This window comes from Crocuta crocuta, unplaced genomic scaffold (assembly GCF_008692635.1).
Source record: "Crocuta crocuta isolate KB4526 unplaced genomic scaffold, BGI_CrCroc_1.0 scaffold149, whole genome shotgun sequence".
Classification (NCBI taxonomy): domain Eukaryota; kingdom Metazoa; phylum Chordata; class Mammalia; order Carnivora; family Hyaenidae; genus Crocuta; species Crocuta crocuta.
The window spans coordinates 3,220,920-3,238,532 of record NW_027551561.1 but is presented as its reverse complement, the minus strand read 5'-3'; the positions used below and the strand labels follow the sequence as shown (position 1 = coordinate 3,238,532).

The 17,613-nt window shown below is 42.9% G+C and overlaps 1 protein-coding gene across 4 annotated transcripts in view; it reads left to right on the top strand.

Moving 5' to 3' along the window:
• Positions 1-11,671, top strand: part of GOSR1 (golgi SNAP receptor complex member 1) — a 49,706-nt gene extending 38,035 nt beyond the window's left edge. For 2 of the 4 annotated variants that reach the window (XM_077749682.1, XM_077749681.1), the window contains exons 8-9: positions 4,186-4,306; positions 10,156-11,671. In XM_077749682.1, the coding sequence (XP_077605808.1) occupies positions 4,186-4,306; positions 10,156-10,269 (235 nt within the window). In that variant the 3' untranslated portion in view covers positions 10,270-11,671. Of the gene's footprint in view, positions 1-4,185; positions 4,307-7,679; positions 9,664-10,155 lie in introns of those variants that run through there. The other 2 variants (XM_077749684.1, XM_077749683.1) reach the window with 1 other exon arrangement.
• The last annotated feature ends 5,942 nt before the right edge of the window (positions 11,672-17,613 follow it).

The following is a 17,613-nucleotide window of genomic DNA, read 5'->3' as shown; positions in this document are numbered from 1 at the left end:
GGAAAAACAAAACAGGTGCCTGTGTGGCTCTGTTGGTTAAGCGTCTGACTCTTGATTTCAGCTCAGGTTCATGGTTCATGAGATTGAGCCTGTGTCCAGCTTTATGCTGACATCATGGAACCTGCTTGGGATTCTCTCTCTCCCTCTCTTTGCCCCTCCCCCCCAATGAAAACATTAAAATAATTTTCATAGCCTCATTTTAAACGTATCATATTCTATCACAGACATATACTTAAAGTGAAAAATTATGAGTAAGAACTAATGATGCAGGGTCACCTGGATGGCTCAACTAGTTAAGCATCCAACTTGGGCTCAGCTCACGATCTCATGGTTTGTGGGCTCAGGCCCCTCATAGAGCTCTGCACTGACAGCATATGCCTGCTTGGGGTTCTCTTTCTCCTCTCTCTGCCCCTCCCTGACTAGTGCTTTCTTTCTCTCACAAAATAAATAAACTTAAGAAAAAAAAAAAAAAAAAAGAATGGCACAAAGGACGTTGTTTGGACTCTTTGTGTTCTTTTGGTCTTTTGGATCTAAAATTAACGTTGTCTGCTTCCTTCTGTTTTAATCTCAACTTGTTGTTTTCTAGACCTGCTGCACTGCACTGCACATCCTGGGATGCCCTATCCCCATTACCTGAAAATGACCTCCATTTTTTAAAAACATTTATTCATGAGAGAGAGAGGTAAAGAGAGAGAATCCCAAGCAGGCTCCACACTGTCAGCGTAGAGCCTGACTTGGGCTCAAACTCACCAAGGGCGAGATCATGACCTTAGCCAAAATCAAGTCAGATGCTTAACTGACTGAGCCACCCAGGTGCCCCAGGGACCTCTTTTATTGGATCACCTGTTTCTTGAATTTGGTGTCTACCGTCTTCTTAGTTTATTTCCTCATTATGCTGGGCCACATTCTTTACTGGTTGCTGAGAAAGAACAGGAGGTACAATTTTGGACTTCTATTCGTGATTCATCATTTAGCTAAGCTAGAAATAATTTTGAAATTTTTGATGACATTGTGTCCAGTATTAAGTCCAGTGCCAGTTAAGATTTCTGTTCCTTTGTATATGATGAGCTTTTTTCCTCTGGAATCTTTTAGGATCATTCCTTTTTCCCTTTGCTTTGGTGTTTTTTAACCTCCCCAGAGTGACCTTAGCATGCATCTTTTCCAGTTCATTGTGCTGGCCATGGGCTCCTGCAGTGTGGAAACTCCTCATCAGTTCTGAGAAATTTTCTTAAACTGTCATTTTGCCACTTCATTTTCTTTNTTGCTGCGGTGTAAGTCAAGGAGGTTGTTTCCTGCTTTCTCCTCTAGGGTGTTGATAGTTTCCTGTCTCACGTTCAGGTCCTTTATCCATTTTGAGTTTATTTTTGTGCATTGCCACCTCATTTTCTACTGTTTTTGTTTTCTGTGGGGTTTTTTTTGTTTGTTTTGATTTTAAAAAGTAATATGTTGGGCCTCTGTTCCTTTTTTTTACCCTTTCTGCATTTTCCATTTATCTTTTTTTCTACTTTCTGAGGGATTTACTCAGTTTGTCATTTCAACACTTCTGTTACACTTTAATTTCCTTTTTTTTTTTTTTAAATTTACACCGGCTCTTTTCTCAGGGTTGGGTACACTCTTACACACACATACACATACACATATATTTATATGTTTCACGGATGTGATACTTTCTTTCTCTGAAGACATTAAGTATAATTTGATTTTAGCGTTTCTCTCATTGTCTCTATTTCCTCAGACTCAGTTTTCTGTTTGCTGGTTTTTATTTGGATCTCTGCCTTTCATGTTAGACGCTCTTCTCAAACTTGTAGTGATTCTTGATTCTTTGTTCATATTTCAGAGTGAGGCTCCAAAAAATCCAGTAATTAGAAGCTAATTCTCTGTACATAGGTGGTGGGGCTTGCCAAGCAGTAGGCCCGTCAGTGGATGATCAGAAAGGGACCTGGCTGTTTTGTGGGGAACTTCAAAGTGTCAGGATCTGTAAGGTCTCTTTTTCTAGGTTAGATCTTCTGAACTGGGGGCAGTCACCTGACTGCATTGTTTAGGAAGGTAATTTAGGGGTCTGGCAATTCCCTGTACAAATTTCCATTTTTAGCCCTAGTCTACAGTTTTGCCTTCAGAGATACCTGATCTCTTAAAATCTTGATCTTTTCTAGGATCTGGGAAAAACCTTTATAAGTCATGCTTGACTCCTCATGGTACTGAGGCAAATAACTGCAGTAGATTTGGCGCTGATAATGTTATTCATGTTTCTTAATCACTCGAGGAATTCCTGTAATTTTCTTTGTTAGATATGTATATTTTAGAAAAGTACAGTGTTCTCATTTTAGCAATTTAAATCGTTCTAAAATGTCTAAAAAAGTTTTTCTGGTAGTGTCCCTCCATTCCTATCCCCTAAGTAACTTGTACTAATTGTATTGTCAGTTGTGTATCTTTCTAATACATTCTCATTGTCATACAAACACATACAATGATGTTTTATTGCTTAAAATAAAAAAGGATTCATACTTTACACGTTTTGTGGCTTGCTTTAATTATTCAGTATATCATAAACATCTCTCTAGTTTAATAGAAATAATCCCAACTTATTCTTTTTAATAACCAAATATTATTTCATAGTTTGGTTATATCATAATCTGCTAAACCATTCCCTTTGATTATTCCATAATCTGTTTCCATTGGGACAGTGTTTTGTTTGTCTCTTACTATTCCAAACAGTGCTCTCATATGTATCCTTTGATCTGTCTCCACACACACTTTTGTTTCTTCTTTGCCTTCTCAAATCTTGAAATTTCAGTTTGATTAGTCATTTGCTTCGAGTGCCCCTAGCATTTTCCTCCAGCAGGACACCTGGTCATGCCTGTTCAGAAGTGTGTTGGGTCAGCATCCAGATAGGTCAGGCTCTTAGACCCCTATGCAGTGCCATACGAGGTGGTGGTAGACGCCCCAGCAGTTTTCTCGCCTTCAGGGCTGGGCATCGCACCAGCTGGTGGACTCTCAGCTCCCGGCTCATAGGTTCCTCTGGTTGTGTGTACCCCCCTTTCCCAGCTCCAGTTCAGTGCATCACTGCAGCTCCTGTACACCCACATCCACATCTTCCGTTGTCTGGGTTCCTCGGGATGCACTGAAACCTAGGACTTTGCCCCAGGCTTGAAGAAAAATTGTGTCTTCCCTGCCATCAGTTCCTTGGTTCTTCCTTGATTGAGAGAGTATAGCTCACCTGGCTTTCTTCCTTGGAGACTTCAAAAGAACATGGGATCTCAGGTGGACCCCTCCTCATCATATCTGCCTTTGATGGGGTCAGGGATTTGTACTTGATTATCATCTTCCCAAAATCTCTTCATCTTTGTTGCTTTTTCCCCCCAATGTTTGACATATTTTCAGAATTATTCAAGAACATTCTATTTCCTATTGGTTTTTATATTATCAGTATCTGTAGCACTCCCCTCTGTGTTATATATAAAAATGGATACTGACCTGTCCTCTAGAATTCTAATGTCCAGGGAGATAAGATTCTTGAAGTTAATCCTGGCAGTGATAGCAAAAAGATATTGAGATTCTTTTAAACAGGACATCAGAATAGTCACATGGAAGAGACTATAGTAAAGTCTTTATAAAAGAAGGGACATTCCCCATCTCTCTCAGTCACTTGATGAATGTGTAACCTTTGTCACTTGGCTTGGAAACCCAACATAATACTACACGTGTCTCCTAAAGTCTGCCTAGTTGGTTCTAGTAGAATTCTGGAACATAATCTCTTCATAATTTAAGGGCTGGTTATATATGAATATTTTGTGGTATGTTAACACTTTTGGTTCTATTTTTATGAGTATAATTTCCTACTTCTCTCTCAACAGCTTTCCTGATTAAGGATATTTTAGTAGCTGGCCCCTTTCAAAACCCATTTTAAGAAGCTTTTGTAATAGAGATTTGTCTGTTATTCATTTGTGACTTTGAGAAAAGTCACAGGAAATGGCCTGCTGCCCCAAAAGACATCAGAAGATAGCAGTGGGGATAGAGTGGACATGCAGGGAAAGACAGTGGGAAGGTGACTTCGGAAACGATTTTTTTTCCTGCCTGTGCTTTTCAAGATGATGTTGCTTATCTTAGTTTTCTCTTAAGATTTGATGGGTCCATGCAGGATAATTTTAAATGCCAATGTAATTAACTTCTCTTTTCCCCCTTCAGCATTGCTATGGCAACAAAAGAAAATATGACTTCACAGAGAGGAATGTTGAAGTCCATTCAGAGCAAAATGAATACTTTGGCCAGTATCCTTTTTGAAAGTTTGAAATCTCCAGGTTTTGAGGTGAGGGTGGGGGTCTGTGTGTTCTTTGGTTTTGGTTTTGGCCAGGTTGCCATCATCAGCAGTTGAGGCCATCAGTAGTTACATGTGACTATGCCTTGCATTCCTGCTCTATAAAAGTTGGTACTCTTAAGTACCATTTGTAAAAGATTCTACACCAGAAGTCTGATATTAGTAGATTTAGGGGAAAAAAATGATAAATGTGAATTTTCAAATTATTTTACATTTTAAAAACTCTTACGATACCTGGGTGGCTCAGTTGGTTAAGCGCCTGACTCTTGATTTATTTTGTCTCAAGTCATGATCTCACTGTTGTGAGATCAAACCTGGCATCAGACTCTCCCATTCACGCTTCTTTCTCTCTCTCTCTCTCTCTTTCTCTTCCCCCCAAAATAAAGATTAAAAAAAATTTTTTAATGTTTTATTATTTATTTTTGAGAGAGAGACAGAGCGTGAATGGGAGAAGGGCAGAGGGAGAGGGAGACAGAATTGGAAGCCGGCTCCAGGGTCCTGGCTGTCAACAAAGAGCCCCATGCAGACTCATATGACCTGAGCCAAGTCAGATGCTCAACTGACTGAGCCACCCAGGTACCCTAATAAACATTTTTTTAAAAAGCTATTAAATCCATGTTAGAACTCCACAGTATATATTATTCTTACCTCAACATCATAACTTATATGCTTTTTCTTACTCCATTTTTCAGTTTGGAGAATAAGTCACTGGCAGATGTTTAGAAGGAGACAGCCATACATGTAGATGAGTTATAACTGCTGTTAGAGTATTTTCATTGTGACTCTTATGCAAAAACTGAATATTAGAATAGATTCTCTGCTTGTTTATTGTGACCTCTACCTTTTTAATTCTTGAGGTCCCTGATTGAGCTAGGATTACTAATAATAATATGAACCCCAGGGGGGGAACTGGTAAGCCTGTGACCCTGAAACATTGTGTTTACTTTCTGAGAAGTCAAGACTTTTAGAGAAAAAAGTTTCCTTCCCCAATTACTAAGAGGGAAGGGCCAAAAAAGTTGAGTATCTTCTGGTGTTAGATAAATTTTTTAATGTTTATTTATTTATTTTGAGAGAGAGAGTATGAGAAGGGAAGGAGCAGAGAGAGGGGGAGAGAGAGAATCCCAAACAGGCTCCATGCTTTCAGTGCAGAGTCCAATGCAGGGCTCGAACTCATCAACAATGAGATCATGACCTGAGCCAAAACCAAGAGTCAAGTCGCTTAACTGACTGAACCACCCAGGCACCCAGGTCCTAGATAATTTAAGGTTACTTTTAGTTTGATACTTATTTGCCTAAGGAATATCCTGAAGTATATTTTGTATTTTCCAACTTTTTTTGTAAATTTTCTTCCTGTGCTATCATGCTAAGTATAAAACAACATATCCACAATCATTTATATTTTATATAGGGCTGTACAGATTACAGAGTACTGTTATATACATTGTATCATCTTGCTGTTACCACAAATTATAATAATTCCAGAAGAATGCGTGTGTTAGTCAGGATTCCATAGAGAGATAGTAACAGAAACCTCATTTAGACTGACTTAATAGGGGAAAAGAGGGAATTAATTTGTTCATATTTATCTAAAATTCAGGGGAAGAATTTAACTTAAGCTCAGATTTTATTGTCAAGAATCAGCTTTTCCTCTGTCTTTTTCCCCTACCTACTCCATCTCTTATCTTTGCTTTTCTGTGATTGGCCTCATTTTCAGAGAGGTTTTCTCCACATAGTGATAGAGATGGCGAGAAGAGTCACCTTCTGCCAGTAAAAAATCCCTATGGAAATTGGGGTCTTTTTTAATAGCTGTAATGAAGCTCTTAAGAAGATTGTGGTTGCCCCAGCTTAAGTCACTAGGAGGAAATATTCTTCCTGGCCAGTCCTGAGTTTGTAAATATACCCAATGGCAGAGGACAAGATCAGCCTACACTATTACATGGGCTGAACTAGATTATTATAGAAGGAGAGAGAGGGGCTTCCCTGAAGGTAATATGCCCGTTGGAGACAGAATTCCCTAATGCCACAAGTACTGTACAGGGATTGTTGGTTCTTTTACCAAGCAAGAAAAGATTAAGCATTGGCTCTATATGAGATTTGTACCTTGTAAAGGTTTTTGCCTATTATTTCATGTTTCCTGTTCTTCAATATTTTTAAAAATTATTTCTGCAAATTTTTTTTTATTAATTCAGAAAACACATTGATGCCTACAATATGTAAAGCCCTGTTCTGGATAGACAGGGAACCCTAAGATTAAAAGAAAACATGTATTAAAACAGTACATAATATAGGTGTACTGACTTTGATAGTACACCTATATTAACAAAGAGGATGCACCTGAAGGTATATTGTAAGAAATGCAAATCAGGGGTGACTGTGTTGCTCAGTCAGTCTGACTCTTGGTTTTGGCTCAGGTCATGATCTTGTGGTTCATGAGTTCGAGCCCCATGTCGGGCTCCACAGTGCTGGTGCAAAGCCTGCTTGGGGTTCTCTCTCTGCCTCTTTCTCTCCGTCCCTCCCTCCCTCCCTCCCTCCCTCTCTCTCTCTCACACACACATACACACAAAATAAATAAACTTAAAAAAAATAATAATTTAGGATGTACAGGCATGTGCTTTGGTCTACAACATACAAACAAGAATATGAAGATATTTTGAAATACTAAGTAAAATATAGTTGTGACTGCTTTTCTAAACCTCTAAAACTGGAAATTTCCTCTCTTTTTTTGTTTCCCAAGTAGGACAACTAGAACAGTGTAGCCCACTCTCCTACCATGTCCTACCTACTGCTGCAGAGTAAACGACAGATTTTAAATAATTCACCAGTGACTGATTTATTCAGACCCTAGGGTTGCTTCCTGCCGCTATTGCCTGATTCCAGGGGGGTATTACCGTGTGAGGGGAGGGTCAGGAACTTCAGAACTCCTCTGGCTAAACTTCCCACTTTCCTGAGAGAAAGGGTTTAAAACCAGGAGGGAGGGCGGGAGGGAAGCAGAGAGAGAAAGAAAGAGGGAGGGGGAGAGAGAGCGAGGGAGAGAAAGGGAGAAGAGTAGGGTGGTGGTAGCAGTGGCAGTTGGTTGTATTTACGCCTCCCTGCCCTGCGGAGCTCCTGTGTCCTACGCACACTGCTTCCCGCCCTGAGCCCCAGCCTGGTGCTGACTCCTCAGTTGGTTTGGGACCTTGAGCAGTAGGATAGTCCCAGTTTGGGCACGTGTCTTTTAAAGACTCCGTCAGTGTCATTTTCTTCCCCTGTATTTCTTCTCATTATTTATTGTTTCTGGACTCCACTGATCTCTATTTTTGTGACTCTCGTGACTTTTCACTAAAGAGGCTTCTTCAAATATGACCTTAATAAAGATTTCCCAAAGATCGTTTTCCTGCTGTGAACAGCCTGATCCAGCGCATCAATCTGAGGAAACGCCGAGACTCCCTCATCCTGGGCGGTGTAATTGGTGTCTGTACCATCCTCCTGCTGCTGTATGCTTTCCACTGATGGGACATCTCCAGGGACTCATGACAGCCACCACTTTCACACCCCGATCCGATCCAGAACAAGGAAAAGTAGGAAGGAGAAGTCGCTTGTCCTGGTGATTAGCCTGGCCAACAGGATGAATTCCAGACTGATGGTGATGGACTCTGTGACACAGTCAGGTTGAGCTGAAGCCACAGAACTCCTGTGCTGTCTTTTCTAACACACATTTCCTTCTGATTTTAGTTTTAAAAAAAAGTTTTCAGTTGCTTTTGTCTTCCCAGGAGGTAAGTAAACCAATCAGAAACAGAGTCTCTGTGCTTCGGTAATAGTGTCGGAGGCTGATAACAAGCCACCCGTAGCTGGACTCCGGAAAACCAGGTTTCTCTGTATCCAAAGACTGCTTTTCCTTCCGCCACCAGATTGGATTGTGAATAAAAATAGTTCTTGTCCTTTTATTTTACACTCATGATGAGAAATCACAAGTCATTTCTTGATAAGCTGTGCTATAAATTTCTACTCTGTGTCCCTGTTTTGGTATTCAAGAAAAATTACATTTTTCACATTTTCTTTGAGATGCTAACAGGTCAACTTCAACACAGTTGAGGTTGTCCGAAACAGAAGACAAACACTGCAGAAAAGCTTTTTTCTTCCTCTTTTTTTAAATTGTATGCACACTGGGATTAACTGTATTGCTGGAAAAGCATCAAGAATAACAGGCTTTCTTGTCCATCATTGTTTGGTATTTTGTTTATTTCTTCCATTGGATTAATATTTGCTACTACAAGAAAATGAAATCTCAGTTCTACCATGGTAAAAGGAACGAAGAGCCAATGTCTGTCAGTGCCCCCAATTATTCTTCATTATTCAATTATTCAATTATTCTTCAGGATTAACCCTGAGTGAGGGGACTGCTCAATTTCAGTGAGATCTGTTCAACAAGCCACATGTAAAAAGACATTGATTGAGGGGTCATCAGCCAGATAATTCCATTTGTAAATGCCCCATGATTTATGAGCAAAAGTTCAAGAACTCCTGCCTGATGTACCAGGAATTCTGTGTTTTATGAAAACCTGTTCATTCCAAATCTGTTAAGCCTTTCCAAACATCCAGAGAATGGTTTTACTGTTGAAGGTGCGTGTGGCAGAATCCATCTCTATCTGCACCTGTCTTCTCTACTGCCATCCCTGGACAGTGACAGAATTTAAACCACCCACCAGAATTCTTTTCAGGTTTAATCATTTTCTGTTTCTATAAACTTACGACTTACCCACCTGAACTACTACGGGTAGTTTGAAGACGTCAGCATCTACACTCCTCACCAAGAAAGAAGTTTGCTCTTCACCATTGGAATGGACTCTGGTATTTATAGTATTAGCTTCAGACTGTGCCACAGGGAATAAAAGGATGTGAGCTGGAGTTCTTAACTACATCACGGTGGGTGATGGCATTCCGGTGAACTTGGCACACAGGCTGATGGCTATCCTAACCCCTGATCTGGTACAGAAACTGAGGGCTTTTTCATTCTGTTGGCAAAGTTTTATTATGTTCTGGATATGAAAGGTATTGGATACATTTTTTTAAACTATGAGGTTTATTTTTCTAAATATGGGTTGATTGATCAGATGACTTGATTGGGGGTGCCCTTAAAAGAAAGTCTAAGTTTTCCCAATGTGAATCTTAAAGGATCGGAGAAGTTGATTTATTAAATTCTCTGTTGGGAGAACAAGAATGGTCTCCCCTGACACTTTATTATCTTTGATTTTTCAAAGGGCCTTGATTGGTGGTTGTGCCTCAGCTAGAATTTATGGGACTTTCATTGCTATGTGGTTGGCATTTATAAAATCTGAAGTATCATAAATAAAGTTATTTATTTAATTTTACTACCAGCCTTTTTTACTGGTCTGATTATTTGGTATATTTGTTAAAGCTGATTGTGTGAGAGTAAAACTAGGAGCTGAGCTGCTTACTGCACTGAGCAGACAGATACTTTTGATGGCTGATGAGCCTTTCCTTTAGGGTTATGCTTAAATGAAGTAATAGAATTATGTTGGTTATTTTCTTTATGAAAATAAACTAGTTCTTCCAAGGAAGTTGAAAAAGTTTGGTGTAGATGTTGGTGTCCAGTAGGTCCGACTAACCTCCCAGTGCTGTAGCCCATAGTGAGGTGACCCAGGGCCGAATGTAGAGAGCCAGGGCAGGGCTTGTCCTTTTCTCTTGGGGTTCCCACATTTGCAGAAGGAAGCCCCGGAGTAAGGAAATAGAAATGTGTCATTTACAAGAAGGATTTGGATCCCCTGGTAGCTGACTTGAACTCTTTTGGTTTGGTGCCATTTAACTTTTTTTTAAAACCACCTTTTCTTCTGTCCTTACAGACCTGTTGCCAGGCTCAGGGGCCAACAGGAAGTCGCTTGCCAGAGCTGGGAGGTCAGGAAGGAAGGAAGTTTCATTTTAAGGGAAGTTATTCTCTCTTGGCCATTGTCATATAATGGACCTTTCATTTGGAATTATTTTAGTAATAATTCAAAACTTTCCATTTCACCAAGAAGTGTGAAAAGCCGCACCAACAAAAAGGACAAAATTTCTAAAGGTACACTTCTGAGATTCGGTCTTAATGTGAGCTGATAACCTTAGTTAAGAATGTTTAATTTACAACTAAGTTCAAACCCCGATATCCCAGTGCTTCGGGTGATGTGTCCTGGCTATCTCTACATTCCTCTTAGTCTTTTCAGTGATGCTGAAGGATTCCCTGTAACCTGCATTGCTCACCCTTTATTTTTCTAACATTAGAAAAGGGCTTTCCTTCTCTACTATTCCTCTCTCCTTTGTACCAAACTTCACTTGTACAGAGAGTGCCCCTTTTTCCCCACTTCCCAGTGCTCAGAGCAGGCGTGGAAGTAAAATCCTAAGTATTGAGACAAGTGAAGAGAGGAAACATCTCACGGGCACTTTCTGTACCTGAAACCAAATAATATTTACTTTAGTTCTGTCCTATTGGATCCTGAATACGTCTGAATAGGAAAACGTACTTATCGAGCCTTTTGATGTAATGACTTTTGGCCTCTCTGGAATTGAGGCACCTTGGACTTGCATTCCCACCATTAATGTTCTCTTTCACTGTTAATAATCTCAACCTGATGAAAAGGACTTTAAAGAACTGGACTAACCTTTTTGGTCTTCTAATACCTCATGTTTGGTCATTAGCCAGATACGATTTCTTGGAAATGGACTGAGTTTTCTAACTTGCTTTTGAGGATAAATGGCCATGTCTAATATTACGCTGAAGTTGGTGGCAAATGTAATAACTAAAGAGCAAATGGATTCTACTCAGAAAGTTGAAATGATTATGTTCCATTCTCCTCTTGGGTTAGAGGTTATTTAGCCTGGTCTCTACAGAGACACAGAGCTTTTCTTCATGGTCTTTATAAACTAATCTTGTTATTTTTTTATAAAGCTGCATATTCGTAAGCTTATATAGGCAAAGAAAATAAGGAGAGACTAAGTGACTCTTAAAGGTGTTTATTGGGTGAAAAGCTGAGACAAGGCTGAGCCATGTGTTGAAGGACCATTCCCCTTCTTTGTCCGTAGTGTCTCCCCTCAGTACCAGAGTATTTGCGTCTGTCCCCATCCCGTCAGCTCTTAGAGAGAGAGGGAAATCCATTCCAGTCACACTCCACCATGATAAAAGATGTTTCCTCACGGAAAATGCCAAGACAGGTTTTTAAAAATCTATTCCAAATGCACTTTCTAATTTTTTTTGCTTTTAAAATGGCTTCTTGGAACCAGATTTACTGTATTTGTACTTAATTTTTGTTCTCATCTAAATGTGCATTTTCTGACTGTATAGAAGAAGCTTTGTTATGTAATTTAATAATAAATTAGAAATCTAAATGGCTGTGCCTGTGGTTGTTTGTACTGAAGCCGCACCAACGAGGCAGTCTGTGACGGTGATTGTGGAATCTTCACTGTTGATCGGTATTCCTCGTGAGGTCCTAAAGCCCAGGCTGAGGGTGAGGCAGTGCTGAGAGGCTGCCTGGCGCCTGTTGCTCAGAAACGTCCTAGGACTTTCCCATGGACAGTGTAGCCCCAGGAATGAAGGAGCACCTCTTACCAAAATGAAACTGCAGAAGGTAGGATTGGGAGTGCAGAATTCTAGAACTGAGCCAGGAAAATAGGTTCTTACCCTCCCTACATAATGACCTTTTATTCTATAGACCAGAACTTGATTCTCTACCCCACCAGGGAATTAAAATTTTTTAATGTTTTATTTATTTCTGAGAGAGAGCGTGAGAGAGACAGCGTGAGCAGGGGAGGGTCAGAGCGAGAGGGAGACACAGAAACTGAAGCAGGCTCCAGGCTCTGAGCTAGCTGTCAGCACAGAGCCTGACGCGGGGCTCGAACCCACGAACCGTGAGATCATGACCTGAGCCGAAGTCGGACGCTTCACCGAGTGAGCCACCCAGGCGCCCTCATCTTTTTTTTTTTAAATAACAGTATAATTGAAATAAAATTCACGTACCATAAAATCCACCCTTTTAGGCTGTACTGATGGGTGTTAGTTGTACAACAAGCACCACTAACTTCAAAACATTTTCATCACCCCCAGAAAGCAGCACTGTCCCCATTAGCAGTGACTCTCCACCCCACTCTCAGTACTTTTTGTCTGGCCAGACTGTTCTTACTGATTTGGCCACCCCAGTTTTTCCCTCTCATCCGTTCACATGGCTTCTAAAGTACCCCCCTCCTTCTTGAGATCCTGACCTTCTTTGGCTACTAACACGTGCCCAGCCCTGTACGTGCACAGCCCCGCGTAGACGTACGTAGAGCCCATCACCACTCGTAGCGAGGTTAGCTGTCCCTTTCACAGGTAAGGAGACAAGCCCAGAAAGTAAAACAAGCCCAGAGTGGACAGAAAAGCAAGGATTTGAATCTTGAGGGCTTTTTGATGCCAAATACCGTGCTGGTTCCAGAAAGTATAACTTGTGCTGCATGATCACAGGAGAAGCTAGGAAAGAAGCACCCGTTTTGCCTGGTTTTAACAATGATGATAAATGTAAATCTTATTTAAGGTCCTGTGGCTGGACTGTTTTCAAGGAATACTAAGTATTGGCCACGTGCTTAATAAAGAAGACTCGTTTGTAAATCACTTCCTTTATGAGAACTTCTATACTGAAGTTGTAAAAAAAAAAAAAAAATGTTTTTTAGTGACTTTAATTCGAGCCAAACTTCCTGCTCAGCTCTTCGGACCTTCTCGTTTCGAACCCCAGAGGTCTTCCTGGAGATGGCCAAGGGCCAGCCCGACAGGGCACCTCCGCGCAGATCCTGAAGCCAGTGCCGCCCACACTGTGGCAGGGGTGCGTTTTCCTTTCCAGGTGCAATGGCTCTGACGGGCGGCCACTCCCATTATCCTGCCCTTTCCTGGGGAAAGGATCTGAGGCCCTGCCCCAACATGCTTTGTCTGATGGCAGAGAGGCCTAGAATTAAAGTGTGGCTGGAGACTCTCCCTGAAGATGTTTGCTATCAGGATATTTTCTCTCGTTTCTCTTTTAAAGCAAAAGGCTGGAGAAAAATCTGTCCCTCCTCCTGAAGGTGCAGATTTGCTGGCTGAGCTGGAACAGAAGGATGCTCTTTCGTCTGCTGCCTTCTGCTCCGCAGGCTAAGATTCCCCACTCTGGCAGAGTCCTCGGCTCGCGGCCCTCTGTTCCTCACTCTCTGGAAACACATAAAAAGCTGAGAAGATTGGGTGCCGAAAATCTGTAAATGCTTCAAGGAATCCCAGAGATCACGACGATTTTCTCGCCCTGGTCAGATCCTCATCTAATTTGTTATCCTGATCTGTGGTATTCAGTTTCCCTCCTTTGGGATACAAGGCTCTTGGGAAACAGTCGCTTTCTCTTAATTTTTGCTTTTTTTTTTTTTTTTAGATAATCTGTAGCATCCAATTAGTATCTCGAGCATCTCTTTCATCCTTTTACTGATGAAATTGCTTACAGCTTGAGGGAGAGCAGGCAAATATGAATGATGACGACTTTTGACTCGGTGCTGAAAAAGTATGGTTCAGACAGAATCATTTCCCCCAGAGCCACAAGTTATCTCTAAATGAGTGCGGCACATACAGAATTCATACAGTGCTCCCTACAAATACGACGTCCTGTGTTTTTCACTCTGGAGTAAGTCCTCAGTCCCCTCTTGTCCCCTGCGGTCCCCCCTACATGTCCCTCTGAGCCGGGTGCCCTACCTCTCATGTAGCCCCCCCTCAACCTGCTCTGCACACAGCTGCCTAGTTTATCCTCCTGACCCACTTCCAGCCTCTCCTCGCTCTGTTCAGGAGTATTTGGCAGCTCCCTGTTATGTACGCCCGTGTGTTATAGTGAGTTAACACTCGGAACAGACACCCGGAGCTTTGCCACATTCACGCACACGTCACACAACCTCCTGTCCACGTAGTGAGGTAGGGTTCGTTTACACGAGCAAACCAGCCCGAGAGGTGAGAGCGCTCCTGACAGCCGCCCGCCGCCCCGTGGGCCGCAGTCAGCAGGGCGACCCGACGGAGTAGGAAGACCAAGGCGCGGAGTCGGAAGTCCTCGGAGCCGATCCATTTAGGCCACGGGCAGACTCACTAAACCACGCTAAGCTCAGTCTTCTTCCCTGCAGAGTGGACCCTGGCGGCTTCAGGCGGTTGTAGAGACGGAATCAAGCCAAACATGACAGTGGCACAAAATTCCTCAGAATGTCCTCAGGAAGCAGTGTGGGGGCAGAGGGAGCGTTCCTTAGACTGTGAGTCCCCAGAGAGCCGGGACGGTGTTCTGTTGCCCCATGTCATGTGTATGAACTTTATGCAGAAACTGGCACAAAATACCTTCTCAATTCAGTTAAATCTGACTCAGAGCCCTGTCCTATTTGGCTTAGCGGGGGAGAAAAAAGAATCTTGTCATAATTGCTTCCCCTTCCCTTTGCCTCTTGGCTTGTGCAAAGCTACCAAGAGTCTTTAAATGTTCAGAACATTTGGGGCAGACATTCTAATCCACACTGAACGCCACAGTAACCCCAGTATGTTCACTTTCTTTTTTTTTTTTTTGAAAGAGAGACAGCGTGAGCAGGGAAGGGTCAGAGAGAGAGGGAGACACAGACTCTGAAACAGGCTCCAGGCTCTGAGCTGGCAGTCAGCACAGAGCCCGACGCGGGGCCCGAACCCACGAACTGTGAGATCATGACCTAAGCGAAAGTCGGACGCTTAACCGACTAAGCCACCCAGGTGCCCCAGTATGTTCACTTTCTGAGCCCACATATGTCACCTTGGGCATAGGGATCTTTGCCAAGGGGCTCCTGGGCCTTGGGCTCGCCCTCCCTGGTGCGCCCCAACCCACAGCCATTCCCCTGAAGTGACTGTTAGGGACTGGGACACCAGCAGAGGGTGAGGCACAGCTGATACCAGTGGCCCCACACACTTCCCAGTCTGCCAGCGCACACACCCCCCTCCCCCATCTCCCTCGGTCTTCCCACCTTCCTCTCTCCCCACCACTTCCAGGATGAGACACTGCCCGCTTAGACGCACACCGTTGAGGTCTCCTCTGTGGGGACGGGGAGGTGGAAGAAGGAGACGCCCACGCCCTGGGAACGCATTCCCCCGGTTCTCCCCTCTGTACCTGGCACGTGGTAGGCATGAAGTGCTTGTCGCCTAAATGGAGACAGGAATTCAACAAACAGAAACACTGCAAAGTTTTAACACTAATTTGCTGTGTTCTGGAAGCTCAGGACCCACATCCCGGCGCTCAGAGGTGGTCCCGCCCTGTGCCCTCTCGTCTCCACACAGCTCGGAGGGAGAGCCTCCCAGAACACTGTGCTTTGCCCGCTTCTTAGGGTGGCGGAGTACAGAGTGCCGGTGCTGCCAGGGCTCTCACTGGGGCGTTTTGCCCCTTGCTCGGGGGGCATTTGGCAGTGTCACAACAGGGGTGAGGCGGGGAGGTCGCTACCGGCAGCGCGCGGGTAGAGGCCAGAGGTGCTGCTAACTACCCTACAGGGCACAGGACAGCCACCGCCGCCCTGGCAAAGAATCCTCCAGCCCCAAATGCCAGTAGTGCCAGTACTGAGAAGCCCTGGCTCAGGCTGAATTCATGTTCAAGTTGACAGTGTCCCTCCAGGGATGAAAAGTACTCAAATCCATCCCATAACCACCGACTCCTCCTTACCATCCTTGACTGGCTCCACCTGCTTATAGGACAAAGCTGGCCAGGTGACCTTCACTGCCCCTTGCCCCGCCTTCCCTTCCTGCTTCGCCCCGTCACTTCTTCAGCCCCGCAACACACACATCTGCACCATCCCAAGTGGCTTGAGGTTCCAAAGGCTTTGTACAGTTCCTCCTGCGGAATGGCCTCCCTTCCAAGCCTTCCTACGAAGCACTTCTCCTTGTTTTAAAACCCTACACGCTGAGTGTTATGTGGAAACTAATTTGACAATAAACTATTTGTAAATAAATAAATAAATAAAAAATCTGAGAATAGCTGTTCCATATATTTGGTTCAATTTTAGAGTACTTCTGGTGGGAGAGCTGATTTGGTGCCAATCACCCTGTAACAATCAGAAACAGAAGTCCAGCATATTAAAAAAATGTAAAAAAACCCCCCCCAAAAAATAAATAAAACCCTACCTGCGGGAAGGCCCTGCTTCATGGGTCTGGGGTTTCCTTTGGGGGTGGTGCAGTGCTTTAGAACTTCATAGAGGTAGTGGTAACACAGTGTTGTGAATGTGCTAAATGCTGTTGAGCTGTACATTTTAAAAGACTTGTGTTATGTGAATTTCACTTCAGTTTTTTAAAAAAGAAAAAAAGACACTACTTAAATGGCCTCTCCTCTGATGGCCTCTGACCATCAAGGAAACCCCACTTTGTGGAATTCAGAAAGCTGCTTTTCAGTCCTTTTTTTCATATGTATATATTTTTTAATGTTTACTTATTTTTGAGAGCGAGACAGAGTACAAGCCAGGGAAGGGCAGAGAGGGAGACAGAATCTGAAGCAGGCTTCGGGCTCTGAGCTGTTGGCACAGAACCCATGAACTGCGAGATCATGACCTGAGCCAAAGTTGGACGCTTAACCGACTGAGCCACCCAGGCGCCTCAGTTCTTTTAATCCTTGTTGGGACCATCCCTGCCATTCCAAAGCAGGCAGGACTTGAGCCAGTGAGAGAAATGGGGGAGTTTCATAGTATCTATCAAAATCATAAGTTAATATAACCTTTGTCTAAGCAATTCCATTTCTAAGAATCAACCTTATAGGTGCAAAAAGATGTATAAATAAGGATGTTCATAGCAGCATTGACTGTAAAAGAAAAACTATAAGTAACCGAAATGTGCATCAGAGGGAAGATGGCTAAATTATATAAAATCTATATCTTGAAATATTATTCAACTGTTTTCAAGAAAGCCTGTTTACTTCCTGATACAGAATGATCTCCAAGATATGTTAAGTGGGAAAAAATGATATGCATGTGTCACATACACATAATATATATATATATTTTAGTTTAAAGTTTATTTTGAGAGAGAGAGAGAGAGAGAGAGAGCAAGCAAATGGGGAAGGGGCGGAGAGAGAGGGAGAGAGGGAGAGAGAAAGAATCCCAAGCGGGCTCCGCACCACCAGTGCAAAGCCTGATGTGGGACTGGAACCCACGAACCCTGAGATCATGACCTGAGTCGAAGTCAGATGCTTAACCAACTGAGCCACCCAGACACCCCCAAAATATGTTTTTAAAACAGTTTTATTGAGGTGCCTGGCTGGCTCAGTCAGAAGAGCATAAGACCCTTGATCTCAAACCCATGAGTTTGAGCCCCGTGTTGG